This window comes from Ylistrum balloti, unplaced genomic scaffold (assembly GCF_031769215.1).
Source record: "Ylistrum balloti isolate Yb309-2 unplaced genomic scaffold, AGI_CSIRO_Ybal_v1 Utg370776, whole genome shotgun sequence".
Taxonomy (NCBI): Eukaryota; Metazoa; Mollusca; class Bivalvia; order Pectinida; family Pectinidae; genus Ylistrum; species Ylistrum balloti.
In genome coordinates this window covers 53,708-78,960 of record NW_026782454.1, presented here as the reverse complement: position 1 = coordinate 78,960, position 25,253 = coordinate 53,708, and the positions used below count along the sequence as shown (strand labels likewise).

General features: G+C 38.0%; 1 protein-coding gene across 1 annotated transcript in view; it reads left to right on the top strand.

The window, feature by feature from the left end:
- The window catches only part of LOC132558256 (importin-13-like), a 54,393-nt gene that overhangs the window by 18,526 nt on the left and 10,614 nt on the right, over nt 1–25,253 (top strand). Inside the window, exons 15-25 of the mRNA XM_060222798.1 lie at nt 4,187–4,288; nt 4,860–5,007; nt 6,684–6,865; nt 7,598–7,624; nt 10,965–11,099; nt 13,202–13,348; nt 14,788–14,868; nt 16,189–16,326; nt 17,062–17,158; nt 21,677–21,729; nt 23,887–23,953. Of these exons, the coding sequence (XP_060078781.1) occupies nt 4,187–4,288; nt 4,860–5,007; nt 6,684–6,865; nt 7,598–7,624; nt 10,965–11,099; nt 13,202–13,348; nt 14,788–14,868; nt 16,189–16,326; nt 17,062–17,158; nt 21,677–21,729; nt 23,887–23,953 (1,177 nt within the window). The remainder of the gene's footprint in view (nt 1–4,186; nt 4,289–4,859; nt 5,008–6,683; nt 6,866–7,597; nt 7,625–10,964; nt 11,100–13,201; nt 13,349–14,787; nt 14,869–16,188; nt 16,327–17,061; nt 17,159–21,676; nt 21,730–23,886; nt 23,954–25,253) is intronic.

Below are 25,253 nucleotides of genomic sequence, written 5' to 3'. Positions count from 1 at the left end.
AGTACTGGATGGATCCTTCTGATATTTCATAGATATTGGTTTCCCTTGGTCCCTAGTTGTGCATTGTACTTTTTTTGGACTGATTTGAAATCAAGGTGGCCCACAGGCAGCCATCTTGGATGTTGACAGTAATACAGCACAAGCATATTGTCCATTATCCACCTGTAACTGACTGCTATCTAATAATACTTTGGGATCTTTTTCAAATGATATTTGCTAATAGGTGCTTAATAAAAATATCATGTGCCATCATTGAGTACATTCAATGAAGACCAGTTCATGAACATTTACAACACCTGTAACACACAAAAAAAAATAAACAAATCATCAAGAACTGAAAACAGATCCTCAAATGGTGAGCGCCAAGATCCCTCTGGGATCTCTTGTTAACATTTATCATTTCTATAGGTTTAAGATCATGGTATCCCTGACAACTAAACAGAACTTGACTTTTGATGAATGCTGAAGGGCTTTAACTCTTGCACATTTCAGATATCATAGTTCAAGGTCACTTGCTAAAAATAAGGCTTCATTGAAAACAGATTTTTGTCAACCCAAACATCAAACAGTTGGTGAGAGTGTTATGATTATTTTTGAGTTTTTTTTTTCGTGTGTACAGCTGTAACAAGAATGGGCCGGAATTATCATCTGTGCCTTAAAACACAAAGTCACACCTGTAATACATATGTACAGGTTATTTACAATACATCATAATTACAGTATACACTTAGCAAAATCCACATTCGTGATGTTTGTTTCTCTTCCCTCTCTCTCAATCATTGATAAATGATAAATATGAATACAAATGCATTGATAAGTGAACACTGAAAGTATAGAAAGTCACTGATTCTGATGAGCACAGCATCACTGATGGCATGGTACGCATATATAGTCTCTGTTACTCTAAACATTCTGGTCCAAATTCATCTTGTCCAATCAGATCAATGGACACACATTCAGGTAAAAGATGTGTGATGGTCACACAGACCAGCCGCTCACAATCAAAATGGAGACCAGTTACAACATTAGTCACACAGACCAGCCACTCTCCATCAAAATGGAGACCAGTTACAACATTAGTCACTCAGACAAGCCGCTCTCCATCAAAATGGAGACCAGTTACAACATTAGTCACTCAGACCATCTAAGCGCCTATACCTAACACCTAACAGAGCAAATCTAACAACACATCTAAGTGCCTATACCTAACACAGCAAATCTAACAACACATCTAAGTGCCTATACCTAACACAGCAAATCTAACAACACATCTAAGCGCCTATACCTAACACCTAACACATCAAATCTAACAACACATCTAAGTGCCTATACCTAACACCTAACACAGCAAATCTAACAACACATCTAAGTGCCTATACCTAACACAGCAAATCTAACAACACATCTAAGTGCCTATACCTAACACAGCAAATCTAACAACACATCTAAGTGCCTATACCTAACACAGCAAATCTAACAACACATCTAAGTGCCTATACCTAACACAGCAAATCTAACAACACATCTAAGTGCCCATACCTAACACAGCAAATCTAACAACACATCTAAGTGCCTATACCTAACACCTAACACAGCAAATCTAACAACACATCTAAGTGCCTATACCTAACACAGCAAATCTAACAACACATCTAAGTGCCCATACCTAACACAGCAAATCTAACAACACATCTAAGTGCCTATACCTAACACAGCAAATCTAACAACACATCTAAGTGCCTATACCTAACACAGCAAATCTAACAACACATCTAAGTGCCTATACCTAACACAGCAAATCTAACAACACATCTAAGTGCCTATACCTAACACAGCAAATCTAACAACACATCTAAGTGCCTATACCTAACACAACAAATCTAACAACACATCTAAGTGCCTATACCTAACACAGCAAATCTAACAACACATCTAAGTGCCTATACCTAACACAGCAAATCTAACAACACATCTAAGAGCCTATACCTAACACAGCAAATCTAACAACACATCTAAGTGCCTATACCTAACACAGCAAATCTAACAACACATCTAAGTGCCTATACCTAACACAGCAAATCTAACAACACATCTAAGTGCCTATACCTAACACAGCAAATCTAACAACACATCTAAGTGCCTATACCTAACACAGCAAATCTAACAACACATCTAAGTGCCTATACCTAACACAGCAAATCTAACAACACATCTAAGTGCCTATACCTAACACAGCAAATCTAACAACACATCTAAGCGCCTATACCTAACACCTAACACATCAAATCTAACAACACATCTAAGTGCCTATACCTAACACCTAACACATCAAATCTAACAACACATCTAAGTGCCTATACCTAACACAGCAAATCTAACAACACATCTAAGCGCCTATACCTAACACAGCAAATCTAACAACACATCTAAGTGCCTATACCTAACACAGCAAATCTAACAACACATCTAAGTGCCTATACCTAACACAGCAAATCTAACAACACATCTAAGTGCCCATACCTAACACAGCAAATCTAACAACACATCTAAGTGCCTATACCTAACACCTAACACAGCAAATCTAACAACACATCTAAGTGCCTATACCTAACACAGCAAATCTAACAACACATCTAAGTGCCCATACCTAACACAGCAAATCTAACAACACATCTAAGTGCCTATACCTAACACAGCAAATCTAACAACACATCTAAGTGCCTATACCTAACACAGCAAATCTAACAACACATCTAAGTGCCTATACCTAACACAGCAAATCTAACAACACATCTAAGTGCCTATACCTAACACCTAACACAGCAAATCTAACAACACATCTAAGCGCCTATACCTAACACAGCAAATCTAACAACACATCTAAGTGCCTATACCTAATACAGCAAATCTAACAACACATCTAAGTGCCTATACCTAACACAGCAAATCTAACAATACATCTAAGTGCCTATACCTAACACAGCAAATCTAACAACACATCTAAGTGCCTATACCTAACACAGCAAATCTAACAACACATCTAAGTGCCTATACCTAACACAGCAAATCTAACAACACATCTAAGTGCCTATACCTAACACAGCAAATCTAACAATACTTTTGTTTACATTCTGTAGATGTATACACTGAAGGTGTATGTCAGAACTGAGTACACATACACACATGTAGATGTATACACTGAAGGTGTATGTCAGAACTGAGTACACATACACACATGTAGATGTATACACTGAAGGTGTATGTCAGAACTGAGTACACATACACACATGTAGATGTATACACTGAAGGTGTATGTCAGAACTGAGTACATATACACACATGTAGATGTATACACTGCAGGTGTATGTCAGAACTGAGTACACATACACACATGTAGATGTATACACTGAAGGTGTATGTCAGAACTGAGTACACATACACACATGTAGATGTATACACTGCAGGTGTATGTCAGAACTGAGTACACATACACACATGTAGATGTACACACTGAAGGTGTATGTCAGAACTGAGTACACATACACACATGTAGATGTACACACTGAAGGTGTATGTCAGAACTGAGTACACATACACACATGTAGATGTATACACTGAAGGTGTATGTCAGAACTGAGTACACATACACACATGTAAATGTATACACTGCTGGTGTATGTCAGAACTGAGTACACATACACACATGTAGATGTATACACTGCAGGTGTATGTCAGAACTGAGTACACATACACACATGTAGATGTATACACTGCAGGTGTATGTCAGAACTGAGTACACATACACACATGTAGATGTATACACTGCAGTTGTATATCAGAACTGAGTACACATACACACATGTAGATGTATACACTGCAGGTGTACGTGTGGTGCTGAGTACGCATACATATACACAGGTAGAATACACTTAATGTATCAATAAACAAAACACATTCACTACGTTCAGTCTTAGTATTATTATGTAACTTTTTACAGATCTTAACTTACCGCAATCAGCTGTTTGCGCTTCCAAATGGCTATCACTCATACTTGCCTGTCCACTGCTCATACCAGTTCGAGGATGCGTGACTTAGCTAACCAAAACTATCATGTAAAAAAAGAGTGCATAATTGAAACTGCTTACTTATCACTACACAATGTGACACAGCCTTTTCTTGTTTGTAGATGTACTCCTTTAGTATACTTCGAGAGCCATTACTGGGGCACTTGTGTAGCGTGTTACAGGCGATGGTAGAAAATTCCAGAGTAGAAGAAGTACGATGGCAGGTAATATTCTTGACTTGTTTGTACCTTCTAATAATTAGTACAGATCAGAAAAAAACAATTTCCATTTCATAGAATTGAAGATGATATGTATTTATCATGTTTTATTTCCAATTTGTAAAGAAATTGTCATATATCACATAGCTAGGCTGTTGTGCCTTTGTGTCATGTCAGTGTTATGTATGTTGTAGACACCTGTGTAGGAATTGTTATGTTAGGAATAAATGACATCACGTCATTCTGTTGCTAGTGAAAAGACACCTCCATCAGCTTGAAATTTTTCTGTGAAATAGATTGGAGATTTCTCTCCTTTTCCAAATAAGTATGAATTATGTGATAAAAAATTTTCCTGATAGATTTTGTTTTAAGAGAAGCCCAAAACTCCTAAATGGTGAAAGGTCTGCTTTGCGGTAAGCAGTACTTTCACAATAAAGGAGCTTTTGACTGTTCTTCAATTAGTATTTAGTAACGTGTTTACCCCTTTTGAATGGGACATGATGATGTGATGTTAGATCCTCAACACACTATAAATATGACATTTTTGTCATACTAAAGTTTGTTTCTATATCTTCAGTTGGTGGAGGGTATCTTTTTCCTGTTTGGGTCTGTAGCTGAAAACGTTGACCTTGAGGAGGAGTCCTACCTACCTGCTGTGTTAAATATACTGCCAAAAATTCCATTCAGTAACATCAAGTTTGTGTCTACTGCTCTCTACATGATTGGTGAGTGACACCTGTCTACAGATCAGTGGTTATTGTTTACTGTCCATTGATTGGTGTGTGACACCTGTCTACAGATCAGTGGTTATTGTATAGTTTTACTGTCCAGTGATTGGTGAGTGACACCTGTCTACAGATCAGTGGTTATTGTTAAATGTCCAGTGATTGGTGAGTGACACCTGTCTACAGATCAGTGGTTATTGTTTACTGTCCAGTGATTGGTGTGACACCTGTCTACAGATCAGTGGTTATTGTTTAGTTTTACTGTCCAGTGATTGGTGAGTGACACCTGTCTACAGATCAGTGGTTATTGTTAAATGTCCAGTGATTGGTGAGTGACACCTGTCTACAGATCAGTGGTTATTGTTTACTGTCCAGTGATTGGTGTGTGACACCTGTCTACAGATCAGTGGTTATTGTTTACTGTCCAGTGATTGGTGTGTGTGACACCTGTCTACAGATCAGTGGTTATTGTATAGTTTTACTGTCCAGTGATTGGTGAGTGACACCTGTCTACAGATCAGTGGTTATTGTTTACTGTCCAGTGATTGGTGAGTGACACCTGTCTACAGAGCAGTGGTTATTGTTTACTGTCCAGTGATTGGTGAGTGACACCTGTCTACAGATCAGTGGTTATTGTTTAGTTTTACTGTCCAGTGATTGGTGAGTGACACCTGTCTACAGATCAGTGGTTATTGTTTACTGTCCATTGATTGGTGTGTGACACCTGTCTACAGATCAGTGGTTATTGTATAGTTTTACTGTCCAGTGATTGGTGAGTGACACCTGTCTACAGATCAGTGGTTATTGTTTACTGTCCAGTGATTGGTGAGTGACACCTGTCTACAGAGCAGTGGTTATTGTTTACTGTCCAGTGATTGGTGAGTGACACCTGTCTACAGATCAGTGGTTATTGTTTAATGTCCAGTGATTGGTGTGTGACACCTGTCTACAGATCAGTGGTTATTGTTTACTGTCCAGTGATTGGTGAGTGACACCTGTCTACAGATCAGTGGATATTGTTTACTGTCCAGATATTGGTGAGTGACACCTGTCCGCAGATCAGTGGTTATTGTTTACTGTCCAGTGATTGGTGTGTGACAGTGGTTATTGTTTACTGTCCAGTGATTGGTGTGTGACACCTGATTGGTGAGTGACACCTGTCTACAGATCAGTGGTTATTGTTTACTGTCCAGTGATTGGTGAGTGACACCTGTCTACAGAGCAGTGGTAATTGTTTACTGTCCAGTGATTGGTGAGTGACACCTGTCTACAGATCAGTGGTTATTGTTTAATGTCCAGTGATTGGTGTGTGACACCTGTCTACAGATCAGTGGTTATTGTTTACTGTCCAGTGATTGGTGAGTGACACCTGTCTACAGATCAGTGGATATTGTTTACTGTCCAGATATTGGTGAGTGACACCTGTCCGCAGATCAGTGGTTATTGTTTTATTTAATATTGTTGCTATGTTACCATACCTGAAGATATGAACATTAAATTTCCCAAGTGAGAGATCTTATTACACACACAATGTTTGATAATTTAATCTCATGTTTTTGGTTTTTTAAACCAGTTTACTTAGTTTTTTCAACATTTAATGGTGGTTATGATGTTTGTAAACTTACATTGTCATTTAGATGTTTACAGGAGTTTACAAGTCTTTTGGATGTTTACAGGGTCATTTGGAGAGTGGATTAACTGTCATCCTGGTAGTCTGAGTTCTGTGATACCACTAATCCTCCAGGGCCTCAGTAACACTGAGGCGGCCACTGCAGCTACCATGGCTCTTAAAGATGTCAGTCGAGAAAATCTCAATCATATGCCTCCCTACGCCCACCAGATACTCACCTCAAGTCAGGTATAAATCCTCACCACATGTCTCCCTACACCCACCAGATACTCACCTCAAGTCAGGTATAAACCTCCACCACATGTCTCCCTACGACCACCAGATACTCACCTCAAGTCAGGTAAAAATCTCAACTACCTGTCTCCCTACGCCCACCAAATACTCACCTCAGGTCAGGTGAAAACCTCAACTACTTGTCTCCCTATGCCCACCAAATACTCACCTCAGGTCAGGTATAAACCTCAACCACCTGTCTCCCTACACCCACCAAATACTCACCTCAGGTCAGGTAAAAACCTTCACCACATGTCTCCCTATGCCCGCCAAATACTCACCTCAAGCCAGGAGATATCTAACCCATATACCTGCTTAGGCCCACCAGATACTCACCTCAAGCCAGGAGATATCTCACCCATATGCCTGCTTAGGGCCCACCAAATACTCACCTCAAGCCAGGAGATATCTCATCCATATGCCTGCTTAGGCCCTCCAGATACTCACCTCAAGTCTGGTGAAATGTTATGCCACCCTACATCTAACACTCATTCCAAATCACACAAAGCATCAACCTTATCATAACTGATGTAATTAAACTGCAATGATTCAGGTCAGGTTAAAATAGCTTTTGTGGATCACTGAAGCGTAGATCAGTGTTTTCCATTTTAAATGGTGATTTTGTTTGTTGTTTCTTTTGTCTTCTCCTCAGCCTCATTATACTGATCTTTATATCTTCTTTTACAGACTGCTCTACAAAGTGGCATTCTAAAGGTGAGTGTTTTTAAAGCAAGATAAGCGTGTATTCCCAATAACTAAAAGGCTAATCATGGTGCTGATGTCCGTAGCATGATGGTTAACGGGCTGAAAGGTCTGTTTAAGTTAATGACTTTCAACGTCACACATGTTTAATGAGTTAAAATATTTAAATGCTGTCTTCTAAATAACCAAAGGCCAAGGGTGAAAGTTCTCTTCTCTGTAACCAAAAGGCCCAGGGTGTAAGTTCTCTTCTCTGTAACCAAAAGGCCCAGGGTGTAAGTTTTCTTCTCTGTAACCAAAAGGCCCAGGGTGAAAGTTCTCTTCTCAATAACCAAAAGGCCCAGGGTGTAAGTTCTCTTCTCTGTAACCAAAAAGCCCAGGGCGAAAGTTCTCTTCTCAATAACCAAAAGGCCCAGGGTGTAAGTTCTCTTCTCTGTAACCAAAAGGCCCAGGGTGAAAGTTCTCTTCTCAATAACCAAAAGGCCCAGGGTGAAAGTTCTCTTCTCTGTAACCAAAAGGCCCAGGGTGTAAGTTCTCTTCTCCGTAACCAAAAGGCCCAGGGTGAAAGTTCTCTTCTCAATAACCAAAAGGCCCAGGGTGAAAGTTCTCTTCTCCGTAACCAAAAGGCCCAGGGTGAAAGTTCTCTTCTCAATAACCAAAAGGCCCAGGGTGAAAGTTCTCTTCTCAATAACCAAGAGGCCCAGGGCGAAAGTTCTCTTCTCAATAACCAAGAGGCCCAGGGTGTAAGTTCTCTTCTCCGTAACCAAAAAGCCCAGGGTGAAAGTTCTCTTCTCTGTAACCAAAAGGCCCAGGGTGAAAGTTCTCTTCTCTGTAACCAAAAGGCCCAGGGCGAAAGTTCTCTTCTCCGTAACCAAAAGGCCCAGGGTGTAAGTTCTCTTCTCCGTAACCAAAAAGCCCAGGGTGTAAGTTCTCTTCTCAATAACCAAAAGGCCCAGGGTGTAAGTTCTCTTCTCTGTAACCAAAAGGCCCAGGGCGAAAGTTCTCTTCTCAATAACCAAAAGGCCCAGGGCGAAAGTTCTCTTCTCAATAACCAAAAGGCCCAGGGCGAAAGTTCTCTTCTCCGTAACCAAAAGGCCCAGGGTGAAAGTTCTCTTCTCCATAACCAAAAGGCCCAGGGTGAAAGTTCTCTTCTCCGTAACCAAAAGGCATAGGGTGAAAGTTCTCTTCTCCTTAACCAAAAGGCCCAGGGCGAAAGTTCTCTTCTCAATAACCAAAAGGCCCAGGGTGAAAGTTCTCTTCTCAATAACCAAAAGGCCCAGGGTGAAAGTTCTCTTCTCCATAACCAAAAGGCCCAGGGTGAAAGTTCTCTTCTCCATAACCAAAAAAAGGCAAAACCAAAAAGCCCAGGGTGAAAGTTCTCTTCTCCGTAACCAAAAGGCCTAGGGTGAAAGTTCTCTTCTCTGTAACCAAAAGGCCCAGGGCGAAAGTTCTCTTCTCCGTAACCAAAAGGCCCAGGGTGAAAGTTCTCTTCTCCGTAAAAAAGAAAGTTCTCTTCTCTTCTCAATAACCAAAAGGCCCAGGGTGAAAGTTCTCTTCTCCGTAACCAAAAGGCCTAGGGTGAAAGTTCTCTTCTCCATAACCAAAAGGCCCAGGGTGTAAGTTCTCTTCTCTGTAACCAAAAGGCCCAGGGCGAAAGTTCTCTTCTCCGTAACCAAAAGGCCCAGGGTGAAAGTTCTCTTCTCCGTAACCAAAAGGCCCAGGGTGTAAGTTCTCTTCTCCGTAACCAAAAGGCCCAGGGCGAAAGTTCTCTTCTCCATAACCAAAAGGCCCAGGGTGAAAGTTCTCTTCTCCGTAACCAAAAGGCCCAGGGAGAAAGTTCTCTTCTCAATAACCAAAAGGCCCAGGGTGAAAGTTCTCTTCTCAATAACCAAAAGGCCCAGGGTGAAAGTTCTCTTCTCAATAACCAAAAGGCCCAGGGTGAAAGTTCTCTTCTCAATAACCAAAAGGCCCAGGGTGAAAGTTCTCTTCTCAATAACCAAAAGGCCCAGGGTGAAAGTTCTCTTCTCCGTAACCAAAAGGCATAGGGTGAAAGTTCTCTTCTCAATAACCAAAAGGCCCAGGGTGAAAGTTCTCTTCTCAATAACCAAAAGGCCCAGGGTGAAAGTTCTCTTCTCCATAACCAAAAGGCCCAGGTTGTACGTTCTCTTCTCAATAACCAAGAGGCCCAGGGTGAAAGTTTTCTCCTTAATAACCAATAGGCCCAGAGTGAAAGTTCTCTTCTCTGTAACCAAAAGGCCCAAGATGAAAGTTCTCTTTTCAGTAACCAAAAGGCCCAGGTTGTACGTTCTCTTCTCAATAACCAAGAGGCCCAGGGTGAAAGTTTTCTCCTTAATAACCAAGAGGCCCAGTGTGAAAGTTTTCTCCCTAATAACCAAGAGGCCTAGGGTGAAAGTTCTCTTCTAAATAACCAAAAGGCCCAGTGTGAAAGTTTTCTCCTTAATAACCAAGAGGCCCAGGGTGAAAGTTCTCTTCTCCATAACCAAAAGGCCCAGGGCGAAAGTTCTCTTCTCAATAACCAAGAGGCCCAGGGTGAAAGTTCTCTTCTCCATAACCAAAAGGCCCAGGGCGAAAGTTCTCTTCTCAATAACCAAGAGGCCCAGGGTGAAAGTTTTCTCCTTAATAACCAATAGGCCCAGGGTGAAAGTTCTCTTCTCAATAACCAAAAGGCCCAGTGTGAAAGTTCTCTTCTCCGTAACCAAAAGGCCCAGGGTGTAAGTTCTCTTCTCCGTAACCAAAAGGCCCAGGGTGAAAGTTCTCTTCTCCGTAACCAAAAGGCCTAGGGTGAAAGTTCTCTTCTCCATAACCAAAAGGCCCAGGGTGTAAGTTCTCTTCTCTGTAACCAAAAGGCCCAGGGCGAAAGTTCTCTTCTCCGTAACCAAAAGGCCCAGGGTGAAAGTTCTCTTCTCCATAACCAAAAGGCCCAGGGCGAAAGTTCTCTTCTCAATAACCAAAAGGCCCAGGGTGAAAGTTCTCTTCTCCGTAACCAAAAGGCATAGGGTGAAAGTTCTCTTCTCCTTAACCAAAAGGCCCAGGGTGAAAGTTCTCTTCTCAATAACCAAAAGGCCCAGTGTGAAAGTTCTTTTCTCCGTAACCAAAAGGCCCAGGGCGAAAGTTCTCTTTTTAATAACCAAAAGGCCCAAGGTGAAAGCATGCCAGAATAAAGACCTACTTTCAATGTCACCGAGGTCAAATTTGTTAAAATCTTCAAATAACTTCTTGCCATTAGCTCTTGATGTGTGATGTACTCTGGTATTATGTTTGTAACAGACTCTGGTATTATGTTTGTAACAGACTCTGGTATTATGTTTGTAACAGACTCTGATATTATTTCCAGCCTCGAGAGTGTATACGTCTGATGTCCTGCATAGGTCAGGTGCTGTCTGTATTGAAGTTTGAAGAAATTCTTCAGTATCTGAACACCATCCTCACCCCTCACATACAGGAACTCGAGGAACTAGTCAAACAGCAGGTAAACATCATCCTCACCCCTCACATACAGGAAGTCACAGAACTAGTCTAACAGCAGGTAAACACCATCCTCACCCCTCACATACAGGAAGTCACAGAACTAGTCTAACAGCAGGTAAACACCATCCTCACCCCTCACATACAGGAAGTCACAGAACTAGTCTAACAGCAGGTAAACACCATCCTCACCCCTCACATACAGGAAGTCACAGAACTAGTCTAACAGCAGGTAAACACCATCCTCACCCCTCACATACAGGAAGTCACAGAACTAGTCTAACAGCAGGTAAACACCATCCTCACCCCTCACATACAGGAAGTCACAGAACTAGTCTAACAGCAGGTAAACACCATCCTCACCCCTCACATACAGGAAGTCACAGAACTAGTCTAACAGCAGGTAAACACCATCCTCACCCCTCACATACAGGAAGTCACAGAACTAGTCTAACATCAGGTAAACACCATCCTCACCCCTCACATACAGGAAGTCACAGAACTAGTCTAACAGCAGGTAAACACCATCCTCACCCCTCACATACAGGAAGTCACAGAACTAGTCTAACAGCAGGTAAACACCATCCTCACCCCTCACATACAGGAAGTCACAGAACTAGTCTAACAGCAGGTAAACACCATCCTCACCCCTCACATACAGGAAGTCACAGAACTAGTCTAACAGCAGGTAAACACCATCCTCACCCCTCACATACAGGAAGTCACAGAACTAGTCTAACAGCAGGTAAACACCATCCTCACCCCTCACATACAGGAAGTCACAGAGCTAGTTAAACAACAGGTAAACACCATCCTCACCCCTCACATACAGGAAGTCACAGAACTAGTCTAACAGCAGGTAAACACCATCCTCACCCGTCACATACAGAAATTGTGTGAAAAATAGATGACAGACAGTGAGTTAGGAATAGATGAGAGATGGTGAATAATGAATAGATGACAGTCGAGTTAGGAATAGATGACAGACAATGAGTAAGGAATAGATTATAGATAATGAGTTAGGAAGAGATGAGAGATGGTGAATAATGAATAGTTGACAGACAGAGTGTTAGGAAAAGATGACATGGTGCATTAGGAATAAATGACAGATGGTGTGTTAGTAAATAGATGACAGACAATGAGTTAGGAATAGATGACAGATGGTATGTTTGAAATATATGACAGATGGTATGTTTGAAATAGATGACAGATGGTATGTTTGAAATAGATGACAGATGGTGTGTTAGTAAAAAGAAGACGGACGATGAGTGAGGAATAGATGAGAGAAGGTGGGTAAAGAATAGATGACAGAAATTGTGTAAGGAATAGATGACAGACATTGCATAATGAATAGATGACAGATGATGTGTTAAGAAATGATAACAGACGGTGTGTAAGAAATGGATGAGACTGTGTTAGGAAAAGATGACAGTGTTTTAGGAATAAAAGACAAACAATAAGTGAAGAATAGAGGACAGACAATGAGTTAGGAATAGATGACAGACAGTGAGTTAAGAATAGATGACAAACAATGAGTTAGGAATAGATGACAGACAATGAGTTAGGAATAGATGACAGACAATGAGTTAGGAATAGATGACAGACAATGAGATAAGAATAGATGACAGACAATGAGTTAGGAATAGATGACAGACAATGAGTTAGGAAGAGATGATAGACACTGAGTTAGGAATAGATGACAGACAATGAGTTAGGAATAGATGACAGACAATGAGTTAGGAATAGATGACAGACAGTGAGTTAAGAATAGATGACAGACAATGAGTTAGGAATAGATGACAAACAATGAGTTAGGAATAGATGACAGACAATGAGTTCAGAATAGATGACAGACAATGAGTTAGGAATAGATGACAGACAGTGAGTTAAGAATAGATGACAGACAATGAGTTAGGAATAGATGACAGACAATGAGTTAGGAATAGATGACAGACAATGAGTTCAGAATAGATGACAGACAATGAGTTAGAAATAGATGACAGATTGTCAAGCTTTTTGAACAGGATTAGCTACTTTTATTTTCTTAAATCATTACATTTACAAGAGATTGACTGTCTGAACAATGTTAACAATTTTTGCTCACAGCCATCACCGTCCATTAAGAATCGTGTACTACTGAAACTGGACATGGTGAGCTGGTTAGTGGCTACCCTGGATACTGATCGCGACTCTGACAACAGCAACATGTCTGATGGCAAGACACAGAAACCAAAATCGGAAAATCCAAAACCTGTAAGTTGTTAGATTTATGTGCTCAGAGTTAAGGTTGATGAAACGTGATAAAATGGTGTTAGCCATTTTTGCTTGTAATTTGCCTTCCAATTTTAACAAGCCAAAGTAAGAATGATGAATTTGGAATTCACAAAAATTGGAGTTTGATCAGCTTTAACTTTGGGCTAGTATGTCAGGACGATGTTAGAAATATCACACTTATAATTTACTGATCATTTGCAACACTGCATCAAAGTTAAATGGCGTACCCATCATGATATTTTCAAAGCTAATTACAATGGGTCAAATTAATTCGGGAACTCGTCACACAGTGCATTGTCCTATTAAATAAAATTTAAATATTTTACAATGTTTCAGGAATCAATGACTTAATCTTTAGACTGCAATTGTTTAACCTGGTTGAAACTGTTCAGGTGGCAGGAAGTTATTCAATGATCATTTAATGCAACTTAAAAGAGAAATCTATTAATTCAGCCCAGTTTAACATTCCATTTATACTTTTGACAGTGTTATACAGAACTTTGATCATTTCACAAAGCATTTCTAAACCTGATTATACTATGGGTATATTAACAGATGAGAGCTGAAGTCTGTCAGTATAACCACAGTGTAAAAACAGTTATCTGTGTTGGTAGTCTATCTATATAACACAGTGTAAAAACAGTTATCTGTGTTGGTAGTCTATCTATATAACACAGTGTAAAAACAGTTATCTGTGTTGGTAGGTCTGTCTATATAACACAGTGTAATAACAGTTATCTGTGTTGGTAGGTCTGTCTATATAACACAGTGTAATAACAGTTATCTGTGTTGGTAGGTGTGTCTATATAACACAGTGTAATAACAGTTATCTGTGTTGGTAGGTGTGTCTATATAACACAGTGTAATAACAGTTATCTGTGTTGGTAGATGTGTCTATTTAACACAGTGTAAAAACAGTTATCTGTGTTGGTAGTCTATCTATATAACACAGTGTAAAAACAGTTTGTTGATATTAACACAAATTTATAACAGTTATCTGTGTTGGTAGGTTATAACACAGTGTAATAACAGTTATCTATTGGTAGGTGTGTCTATTGTAATAACAATTGTGTATTGTGTCTATATAACACAGTGTAATAACAGTATGTTGGTAGGTGTGTTATATACACAGTGTAATAACAGTTATCTGTGTTGGTAGGTGTGTCTATATAACACAGTGTAATAACAGTTATCTGTGTTGGTAGGTGTGTCTATATAACACAGTGTAATAACAGTTATCTGTGTTGGTAAGTATAGTCTGTCTATATAACACAGTGTTTGTAAGTATTTGTGATATTACACAAATTTATTGATGTTTGTAGGTATTTGTGATACAATTTATTGATGTTTGTAGGTATTTGTGATACAATTTATTGATGTTTGTAGGTATTTGTGATACAATTTATTGATGTTTGTAGGTATTTGTGATATTACAACAAGTTGCTCCTGTAATACACCAGCTTGTGGCTAAGTGGATCACTGACTCCAGTATCATCGAGGTAAGTTCTCATATATTATTCTCCAAGTAAGCTTATTTTGTAGTTAGCATGGCTTTGATTGTCTGGTAAAATTTTCACATAAATGACTGAACTACTTTGTATGTTTTAAGTGAACTAATATTTGACCGCTATCTATAGTCAACTGGACATCCTAACTAGAGTAATCGCCCTTAATAACATGACGATGAAGTCATCAGTATGATGCTGTTGGCTATTTTCAGAATGTCTATATATGGTAATTACTGTAAATACAGGTATTTGTAGATGTCTTTCATTGTCTTCGTCATTTTCATACTCATAGATAATTGTTTAGTAAAATTCCTGACATGAAAGTTGTTACTCATTGAAGTGTGATATTGCAGACAATTCATTGAATGTCTGCTCACTACGAACAGAGATGTTTTATTTAAAATATTCAATCTACCATGCTTTTTTAATATTTTTCTGAACTGCTTACAATATATTTACATGTGTTTTGACACGGTTGATAGGTTGTCTTATATGTGTATCTTGGTAAGCAGATTGTGAATTAGCAGGGATTATTGTTCTCACATTAAGCAGGGCCTTGATTTCCAAATTGTCTGACAAACAGACATGATATTCACATGAAACTTACTCACCCAGAATGAATACAATCTAGTATGTTTCAATTTCAGAAGATGATGAATGTCGTAAGAAGTTCTACATTTTGTGACTTTAATGAATAGCCCTCCCAGGCTCTATATAAATTGTTGTTGTCTGGGCCTTCATTGACCTGTTTCATGTTTAGCCCACCATCATCAGATATGGGGCTTTTCAAATCTTTGTGATTTTTGCTATCACTATTTCTTGATAAGCACAGAATGGATCTCTCTTAAATTTTATGTGTAGGTTTCCATGGTCTCTAGTTATGCCCATTGATTTTTAAACCAATGGGCCAACAGGTAGTCATCTTGGATTTTGGCTGTAAAGATTTTTATAGCTTTTTCTTGAAAGTCCTTGATAGATCTTTCTAAATTTTCATTTGTAGGTTTTCTTTGGACACTTGTTGTGCTCGTTTGATTTTAGGACTGCAGAAAAAACAAATTGGCCAACAGGTGGCCATCTTGGATTTTGACCTTGAAAGTTTGTTATCTTTGTTTCTTGAGAAGTACTGGATTTATATTTCTCAATTTTTATATGTAGGATTCCCTTGTTCCTTAGTTGTGCCCTTTCAAAAATGGGACCAATTAGGAAAAACAAAATGACTGATAGGTGACCAAATGGAATTTTCACAATGAATGATTGGTTTCATTTTTTCCTCCCAAGGTTGTTTGTACCTGTTTTATTTTTTATCCCCAGGCTGTTTGTGACCTGTTTAAGAGGTCTTTAAGTACGTTAATGGATGACTTCGCTCCCATGTCACAAAGTGTTGCACAGATGGTAGTGCAAATGTACGAGGTTGTGCCCCAAGCAGCCATATTGGATCTGGCCAAGCAGGTAAATATAAATACGAGTTAGTATAAGACTCATCTCACAGCTCAACATGTGCTTTTTGCTGTTGACCAGATTTTATTTTCAATATTTACTTTGCTACCATAGGAACAAACTCAGAATACAAAGCTTCCTTTATACAAGGTTGGAAGCAATTCAGTGGGGTTCTATTAAACTTTGTATACATATAGGGCAGGTGTCCTTGTTGTGCCTTTTACTTTTGGCAAAGATTCATTTTTAGATACTTTCTCTGTTGCCAGTTATTCTGGACTACAACTTGATACCATTCAACAGATTTAGATTTGAAAACTGTTCAGCTCTCAACACACATAAGACATCAATAAAAGACATACATAGTCTTTACCAAAATATTAATTTAAGTTTTTGTGTGATCTGAGCATGGTTATTGAAGTTTTCATATGACTGAGTGTGGTTACATTTCAGTTTTCGTAGGACTTGAGTATGGTTACATTGATTTTTTGCGTATGACTGAGTGTAGTTACACTGAAGTTTTCGTTTGACCTGAGTGTAGTTACATTGAAGTTTTCGTATGACTGAGTGTAGTTACACTGAAGTTTTCGTATGACCTGAGTGTAGTTACATTGAAGTTTTCGTATGACTGAGTGTAGTTACACTGAAGTTTTCGTATGACTGAGTATGGTTACATTGTAGTTTTTGTATGACTGAGTATGGTTACATTGAAGTTTTTGTATGACTTAAGAGTGGTTATATATGTTACAGCTGATCCTGATGTTTGCCACTGACAGCGAGTTCTCCAGCACTGTTAGGGTGTTACTGGCCGCCCTGAGTGATAAAACTCTACTACTTTACCAACAAGGTAGGAACTTGGAGATAACAACTAGGAATCCTTCTTCAGTTTTGATCATCAGACTTTGACAAAATTTGGCCGGGGAATTTAATTCTTTCTTTCTGTTTATCCTGTGTGTACCAAAGTCTGAGACCTTCTGTAGAATTCTGTGTGTACCAAAGTCTGAGACCTTCTGTAGAATTCTGTGTGTACCAAAGTCTGAGACCTTCTGTAGAATTCTGTGTGTACCAAAGTCTGATTCCTTCTGTAGAATTCTGTGTGTACCAAAGTCTGATTCCTTCTGTAGAATTCTGTGTGTACCAAAGTCTGAGACCTTCTGTAGAATTCTGTGTGTACCAAAGTCTGAGACCTTCTGTAGAATTCTGTGTGTACCAAAGTCTGATTCCTTCTGTAGAATTCTGTTTGTACCAAAGTCTGATTCCTTCTGTAGAATTCTGTGTGTACCAAAGTCTGATTCCTTCTGTAGAATTCTGTGTGTACCAAAGTCTGAGACCTTCTGTAGAATTCTGTGTGTACCAAAGTCTGATTCCTTCTGTAGAATTCTGTGTGTACCAAAGTCTGATTCCTTCTGTAGAATTCTGTGTGTACCAAAGTCTGATTCCTTCTGTAGAATTCTGTGTGTACCAAAGTCTGATTCCTTCTGTAGAATTCTGTGTGTACCAAAGTCTGATTCCTTCTGTAGAATTCTGTGTGTAACAAAGTATGATTCCTTCTAATTCTGTGTGTAACAAAGTATGATTCCTTCTGTAGAATTCTGTGTGTACCAAAGTCTGATTCCTTCTGTAGAATTATGTGTGTAACAAAGTCTGATTCCTTCTGTAGAATTCTGTGTGTACCAAAGTCTGATTCCTTCTGTAGAATTCTGTGTGTACCAAAGTCTGATTCCTTCTGTAGAATTCTGTGTTTAACAAAGTCTGATTCCTTCTGTAGTAATCTCTGAGTAACAAAGAATGATTCCTTCTGTAGAATTCTGTGTGTACCAAAGTCTGATTCCTTCTGTAGAATTCTGTGTGTAACAAAGTATGAGACCTTCTGTAGAATTCTGTGTGTACCAAAGTCTGATTCCTTCTGTAGAATTCTGTGTGTACCAAAGTCTGATTCCTTCTGTAGAATTCTGTGTGTACCAAAGTCTGATTCCTTCTGTAGAATTCTGTGTGTAACAAAGTATGATTCCTTCTGTAGAATTCTGTGTGTACCAAAGTCTGATTCCTTCTGTAGAATTCTGTGTGTACCAAAGTCTGATTCCTTCTGTAGAATTCTGTGTGTACCAAAGTCTGATTCCTTCTGTAGAATTCTGTGTGTACCAAAGTCTGATTCCTTCTGTAGAATTCTGTGTGTACCAAAGTCTGATTCCTTCTGTAGAATTATGTGTGTAACAAAGTCTGATTCCTTCTGTAGAATTCTGTGTGTACCAAAGTCTGATTCCTTCTGTAGAATTCTGTGTGTACCAAAGTCTGATTCCTTCTGTAGAATTCTGTGTGTACCAAAGTCTGATTCCTTCTGTAGAATTCTGTGTGTACCAAAGTCTGAGACCTTCTGTAGAATTCTGTGTGTACCAAAGTCTGATTCCTTCTGTAGAATTCTGTGTGTACCAAAGTCTGATTCCTTCTGTAGAATTCTGTGTTTAACAAAGTCTGATTCCTTCTGTAGAATTCTGTGTGTACCAAAGTCTGATTCCTTCTGTAGAATTCTGTGTGTACCAAAGTCTGATTCCTTCTGTAGAATTCTGTGTGTAACAAAGTATGATTCCTTCTGTAGAATTCTGTGTGTACCAAAGTCTGATTCCTTCTGTAGAATTATGTGTGTACCAAAGTCTGATTCCTTCTGTAGAATTCTGTGTGTACAAAGTCAAAGTCTGATTCCTTCTGTAGAATTCTGTGTGTACCAAAGTCTGATTCCTTCTGTAGAATTCTGTGTGTACCAAAGTCTGATTCCTTCTGTAGAATTCTGTGTGTACCAAAGTCTGATTCCTTCTGTAGAATTCTGTGTGTACCAAAGTCTGATTCCTTCTGTAGAATTCTGTGTGTACCAAAGTCTGATTCCTTCTGTAGAATTCTGTGTGTACCAAAGTCTGAGACCTTCTGTAGAATTCTGTGTGTACCAAAGTCTGAGACCTTCTGTAGAATTCTGTGTTTAACAAAGTCTGATTCCTTCTGTAGAATTCTGTGTGTACCAAAGTCTGAGACCTTCTGTAGAATTCTGTGTGTACCAAAGTCTGAGACCTTCTGTAGAATTCTGTGTGTACCAAAGTCTGAGACCTTCTGTAGAATTCTGTGTGTACCAAAGTCTGATTCCTTCTGTAGAATTCTGTGTGTACCAAAGTCTGATTCCTTCTGTAGAATTCTGTGTGTACCAAAGTCTGATTCCTTCTGTAGAATTCTGTGTGTACCAAAGTCTGATTCCTTCTGTAGAATTCTGTGTGTACCAAAGTCTGATTCCTTCTGTAGAATTCTGTGTGTAACAAAGTCTGAGACCTTCTGTAGAATTCTGTGTGTAACAAAGTCTGAGACCTTCTGTAGAATTCTGTGTGTACCAAAGTATGATTCCTTCTAATTCTGTGTATGCCAAAGTCTGATTCCTTCTGTAGAATTCTGTGTGTACCAAAATCTGAGACCTTCTGTAGAATTCTGTGTGTACTAAAGTCTGATTCCTTCTGTAGAATTCTGTGTGTACCAAAGTCTGATTCCTTCTGTAGAATTCTGTGTGTAACAAAGTCTGATTCCTTCTGTAGAATTCTGTGTGTAACAAAGTCTGATTCCTTCTGTAGAATTCTGTGTGTAACAAAGTATGATTCCTTCTAATTCTGTGTGTAATTCTGTGTGTACCAAAGTCTGATTCCTTCTGTAGAATTCTGTGTTTAACAAAGTCTGATTCCTTCTGTAGAATTCTGTGTGTACTAAAGTCTGATTCCTTCTGTAGAATTCTGTGTGTACCAAAGTCTGATTCCTTCTGTAGAATTCTGTGTGTACCAAAGTATGATTCCTTCTGTAGAATTCTGTGTGTACCAAAGTCTGATTCCTTCTGTAGAATTCTGTGTGTACCAAAGTCTGATTCCTTCTGTAGAATTCTGTGTGTACTAAAGTCTGATTCCTTCTGTAGAATTCTGTGTGTACTAAAGTCTGATTCCTTCTGTAGAATTCTGTGTGTATCAGTCTGATTCCATTTAAAGAATTCTTTAAATACCAAAGTCTTTTATTTCTTAGTATATAATATAATTATCATTCAGTATATAATATAATTATCATTCAGTATATAATATAATTACCATTCAGTATATAATATAATTACCATTCAGTATATAATATAATTACCATTCAGTATATAATATAATTACCATTCAGTATATAATATAATTATCATTGAGTATATAATATAATTATCATTCAGTATATAATATAATTATCATTCAGTATATAATATAATTATCATTCAGTATATAATATAATTATCTTTCAGTATATAATATAATTATCATTCAGTATATAATATAATTATCTTTCAGTATATAATATAATTATCATTCAGTATATAATATAATTATCTTTCAGTATATAATATAATTATCATTCAGTATATAATATAATTATCATTCAGTATATAATATAATTATCATTCAGTATATAATATAATTATCATTCAGTATATAATATAATTTTTTAGTATCTAATATTATTATGATTTGATATGTAATGTTTAATATTACAATGCAACTTCCCCAAACTGATCCTTTTCAGTACCACTCTCCTCTTGACCATGTACGCAATGATATCTTCTTTATCATAGCAATGAAAAACTTCCCAATATCAGTCCCTCTTAATTCCAAATACAGGACCAATTTTTTGTCAGAAATTATGAAATATACTGAAAGACCAGTGTACTGTGAAATCAACACCTGTGGTGATGAGTTGTACAAGATTTGCCCCCAGGCACATATTTCTGTCATGAGTAGACTTTGTGCAAATACCTACCTGGATTGGGATTGTATGTATGTTTATGTAAGCATACATTTTGTTTATGTAAACATGCATTATGTTTACGATAAGCATAATATATAGAAATCTGCAGTGACAAATTAAAACCATATTGAAGGAGTCCATCGTTTCATTAAAATGAGAAACAGCTATTTCAACACAGAATGGAAATATGTGTGTTATTTTAGATGAAGAGCTTTTATCCTGATCAACAAATCATATCAGATATATTGGTTGGTTACACTTTTGGACAAGCAGCAATTTGTTGGACCGAATGTAACGTTATTTCCGAGATCATGCAGCAATGCAAGCATATTTCACAGAGTCACAGAGTATACAAGAATCACTGGTTTTTCACTTTACCGAAATATTTTAACTCTATAATCGGAATCAGTTCATTCATATCCAAGTCCAGACCAGTCAACGTACTTTACTTCTCCAAACCAAACCCACCTCAAACTGGCCGTCAATTTATGTCCCATGTATGGTTGGTTTGGAGAAGTTCCTCTGTATTTAGAATATATATTAATATTTATTATATATTATCATCATCCAGGTCTACATAACTACACGGATGTAATAGAGGCTTTCATGGCGTTTATGGCTCAGGTAAGTTTTTTATTCCCTACTTTGGAGGACATTAGAGAATTATTGCAGGACTCAGTTTCTGATTTTCTGTATGGAAAAATTATTTCTGTTGTTTAGAAAATATGATTTTTCAAATTTGTTCACAATGTCTATTAAAATTTAATTCTAGAAACAATAAATAAATAGAAAAAGATATCAAGAACTGTTGTTTCAAATTATATGGATATATGTAGAATGAATATCAAGGGGCAATATTTATCTCGAGTTTTAATTTTGGTTAGTAGGTTTTACTGTGTGAAGACACTGCGTTGATCTGTAGGTTTTACTGTGTGAAGACACTGTGTTGGTCTTTAGGTTTTACTGTGTGAAGACACTGTGTTGATCTGTAGGTTTTACTGTGTAAAGACACTGTGTTGATTGTGTTGATTGGTAGATTTTACTGTGTGAAGACACTGTGTTGGTCTGTAGGTTTTACTGTGTGAAGACACTGTGTTGGTCTTTAGGTTTTACTGTGTGAAGACACTGTGTTGATCTGTAGGTTTTACTGTGTAAAGACACTGTGTTGATTGTGTTGATTGGTAGATTTTACTGTGTGAAGACACTGTGTTGGTCTGTAGGTTTTACTGTGTGAAGACACTGTGTTGGTCTGTAGGTTTTTACTGTGTGAAGACACTGTGTTGATTGTGTTGATCGGTAGATTTTACTGTGTGAAGACACTGTGTTGGTCTGTAGGTTTTACTGTGTGAAGACACTGTTGGTCTGTAGGTTTTTACTGTGTGAAGACACTGTGTTGATTGTGTTGATCGGTATATTTTACTGTGTGAAGACACTGTGTTGGTCTGTAGGTTTCACTGTGTGAAGACACTGTGTTGGTCTGTAGGTTTTACTGTGTGAAGACACTGTGTTGGTCTGTAGGTTTTACTGTGTGAAGACACTGTGTTGGTCTGTAGGTTTTTACTGTGTGAAGACACTGTGTTGATCGGTAGATTTTACTGTGTGAAGACACTGTGTTGGTCTGTAGGTTTCACTGTGTGAAGACACTGTGTTGGTCTGTAGGTTTTACTGTGTGAAGACACTGTGTTGGTCTGTAGGTTTTACTGTGTGAAGACACTGTGTTGGTCTGTAGGTTTCACTGTGTGAAGACACTGTGTTGGTCTGTAGGTTTTACTGTGTGAAGACACTGTGTTGGTCTGTAGGTTTTTACTGTGTGAAGACACTGTGTTGATCGGTAGATTTTACTGTGTGAAGACACTGTGTTGGTCTGTAGGTTTTTACTGTGTGAAGACACTGTGTTGATCGGTAGATTTTACTGTGTGAAGACACTGTGTTGGTCTGTAGGTTTTTACTGTGTGAAGACACTGTGTTGATCGGTAGATTTTACTGTGTGAAGACACTGTGTTGGTCTGTAGGTTTCACTGTGTGAAGACACTGTGTTGGTCTGTAGGTTTTACTGTGTGAAGACACTGTGTTGGTCTGTAGGTTTTACTGTGTGAAGACACTGTGTTGGTCTGTAGGTTTTACTGTGTGAAGACAGTGTTGGTCTGTAGGTTTTACTGTGTGAAGACACTGTGTTGGTCTGTAGGTTTTACTGTGTGAAGACACTGTGTTGGTCTGTAGGTTTTTACTGTGTGAAGACACTGTGTTGATCGGTAGATTTTACTGTGTGAAGACACTGTGTTGGTCTGTAGGTTTTTACTGTGTGAAGACACTGTGTTGATCGGTAGATTTTACTGTGTGAAGACACTGTTGGTCTGTAGGTTTCACTGTGTGAAGACACTGTGTTGGTCTGTAGGTTTTACTGTGTGAAGACACTGTGTTGGTCTGTAGGTTTTTACTGTGTGAAGACACTGTGTTGATCGGTAGATTTTACTGTGTGAAGACACTGTGTTGGTCTGTAGGTTTTTACTGTGTGAAGACACTGTGTTGATCGGTAGATTTTACTGTGTGAAGACACTGTTGGTCTGTAGGTTTCACTGTGTGAAGACACTGTGTTGGTCTGTAGGTTTTACTGTGTGAAGACACTGTGTTGGTCTGTAGGTTTTTACTGTGTGAAGACACTGTGTTGGTCTATAGGTTTACCTTATTAAGATCACATTACAACAATCTTTTTAAACTTGTCTTGGGTTTATTATCACAAGTTTTTCAACTCCACCCCCTTTTTTTAAAAATATATTACAGGTGTTAAAGAAAAATAAACAGTTGGTATTTGACGGTACTTGTAGCATTCCTAGTCTCTTCCATGCAGGTATGTATAAAGATTTCAAATCTAGATCAATAAGTTTATCTCCGTATTAGACTTTTCAAGTGGTTACATTAAATCCTTTTAAACTTTTAATGTGGTTATCTCAAATACTTTTGAAGAAATTTACAAAGAATGACTTATTATTGAAAAAGATTTGTATATCTTTTTAGTATTTAAAATCATTATTTTGATAGCAGGCCTACACTTATATTAGAACTAGGTTGCAGGAATATGGAAGAGAACAGGAGTGGTAATTAATAGAATACTGGATGTGTATTTCATTTAAAACTTTCTTTATTAACTGCTTTGAGGGGTTAGCCTTATTAGTACAATTTAAAATTTTTCCACTGAACTTTTAGAGCTGCACTTGTATTAGTGCAATTACATGAATGTGAAGGTGCTGATTGATTGAAGGTGCTGATTGATGCTAGAATACCACTAAAATGAGTACAAAATTATTATGATTATTTTTCTTTATTCTGAAGTCACCTAAGACAGAGTCTCAAGCGACCTATTGTGATCGTCTGTCATCTACCCGCGTCCATTGTCCAGTGTAAACAATTTACATTTTTTACTTCTTCTTAATAATCAAAAGGACCAGGGTGATAACATTTGGCCAGCAGCATGCTTGGATGAAGGGCTACTAAATTTGTTCAAATGAATGACCTCGACCTCCATCCATATATGCTAAACTGCAAAAACAGTGTTATCAGTTCCATTTAGTGGAAAATAAGCCTTCAAACTTAATAACAATAAAAACTTTGTATGCATATATCAGTTCTGTTCTGTCTACCCCAAAGCCAGGACTAATGGACAGGTTCTAACACTGTCTAAGGACTTGGAGATCTCAGGTGACCGTTAAGGCCCATGGGCCTCTTTTATCATCTACCGGGTATTGATTTTCCTAATTTTTAAAGGTGAAATTACAATTTTAAAAAATCACTATTATACATACATTGGTGTTACCTATTCAATACAATGATTCAATGTTGTTCCAGTATCATTAATATAAGATACACTGGTGTAATGTAAAAAGTATAGAAAATCACCCAGGATCAATCTTCAGAAAATAGTAGATAATTAAAACATATTCATCAGAAAGTATTAATGTAATTATCACAACGTCACTGATATAGTTATCACAGGTAACATAACAACATTGATATAGTTATCACAGGTAACATAACATTGATATAGTTATCACAGGTAACACAACATTGGTATAGTTATCACAGGTAACACAACATTGATATAGTTATCACAGGTAACACAACATTGGTATAGTTATCACAGGTAACATAAC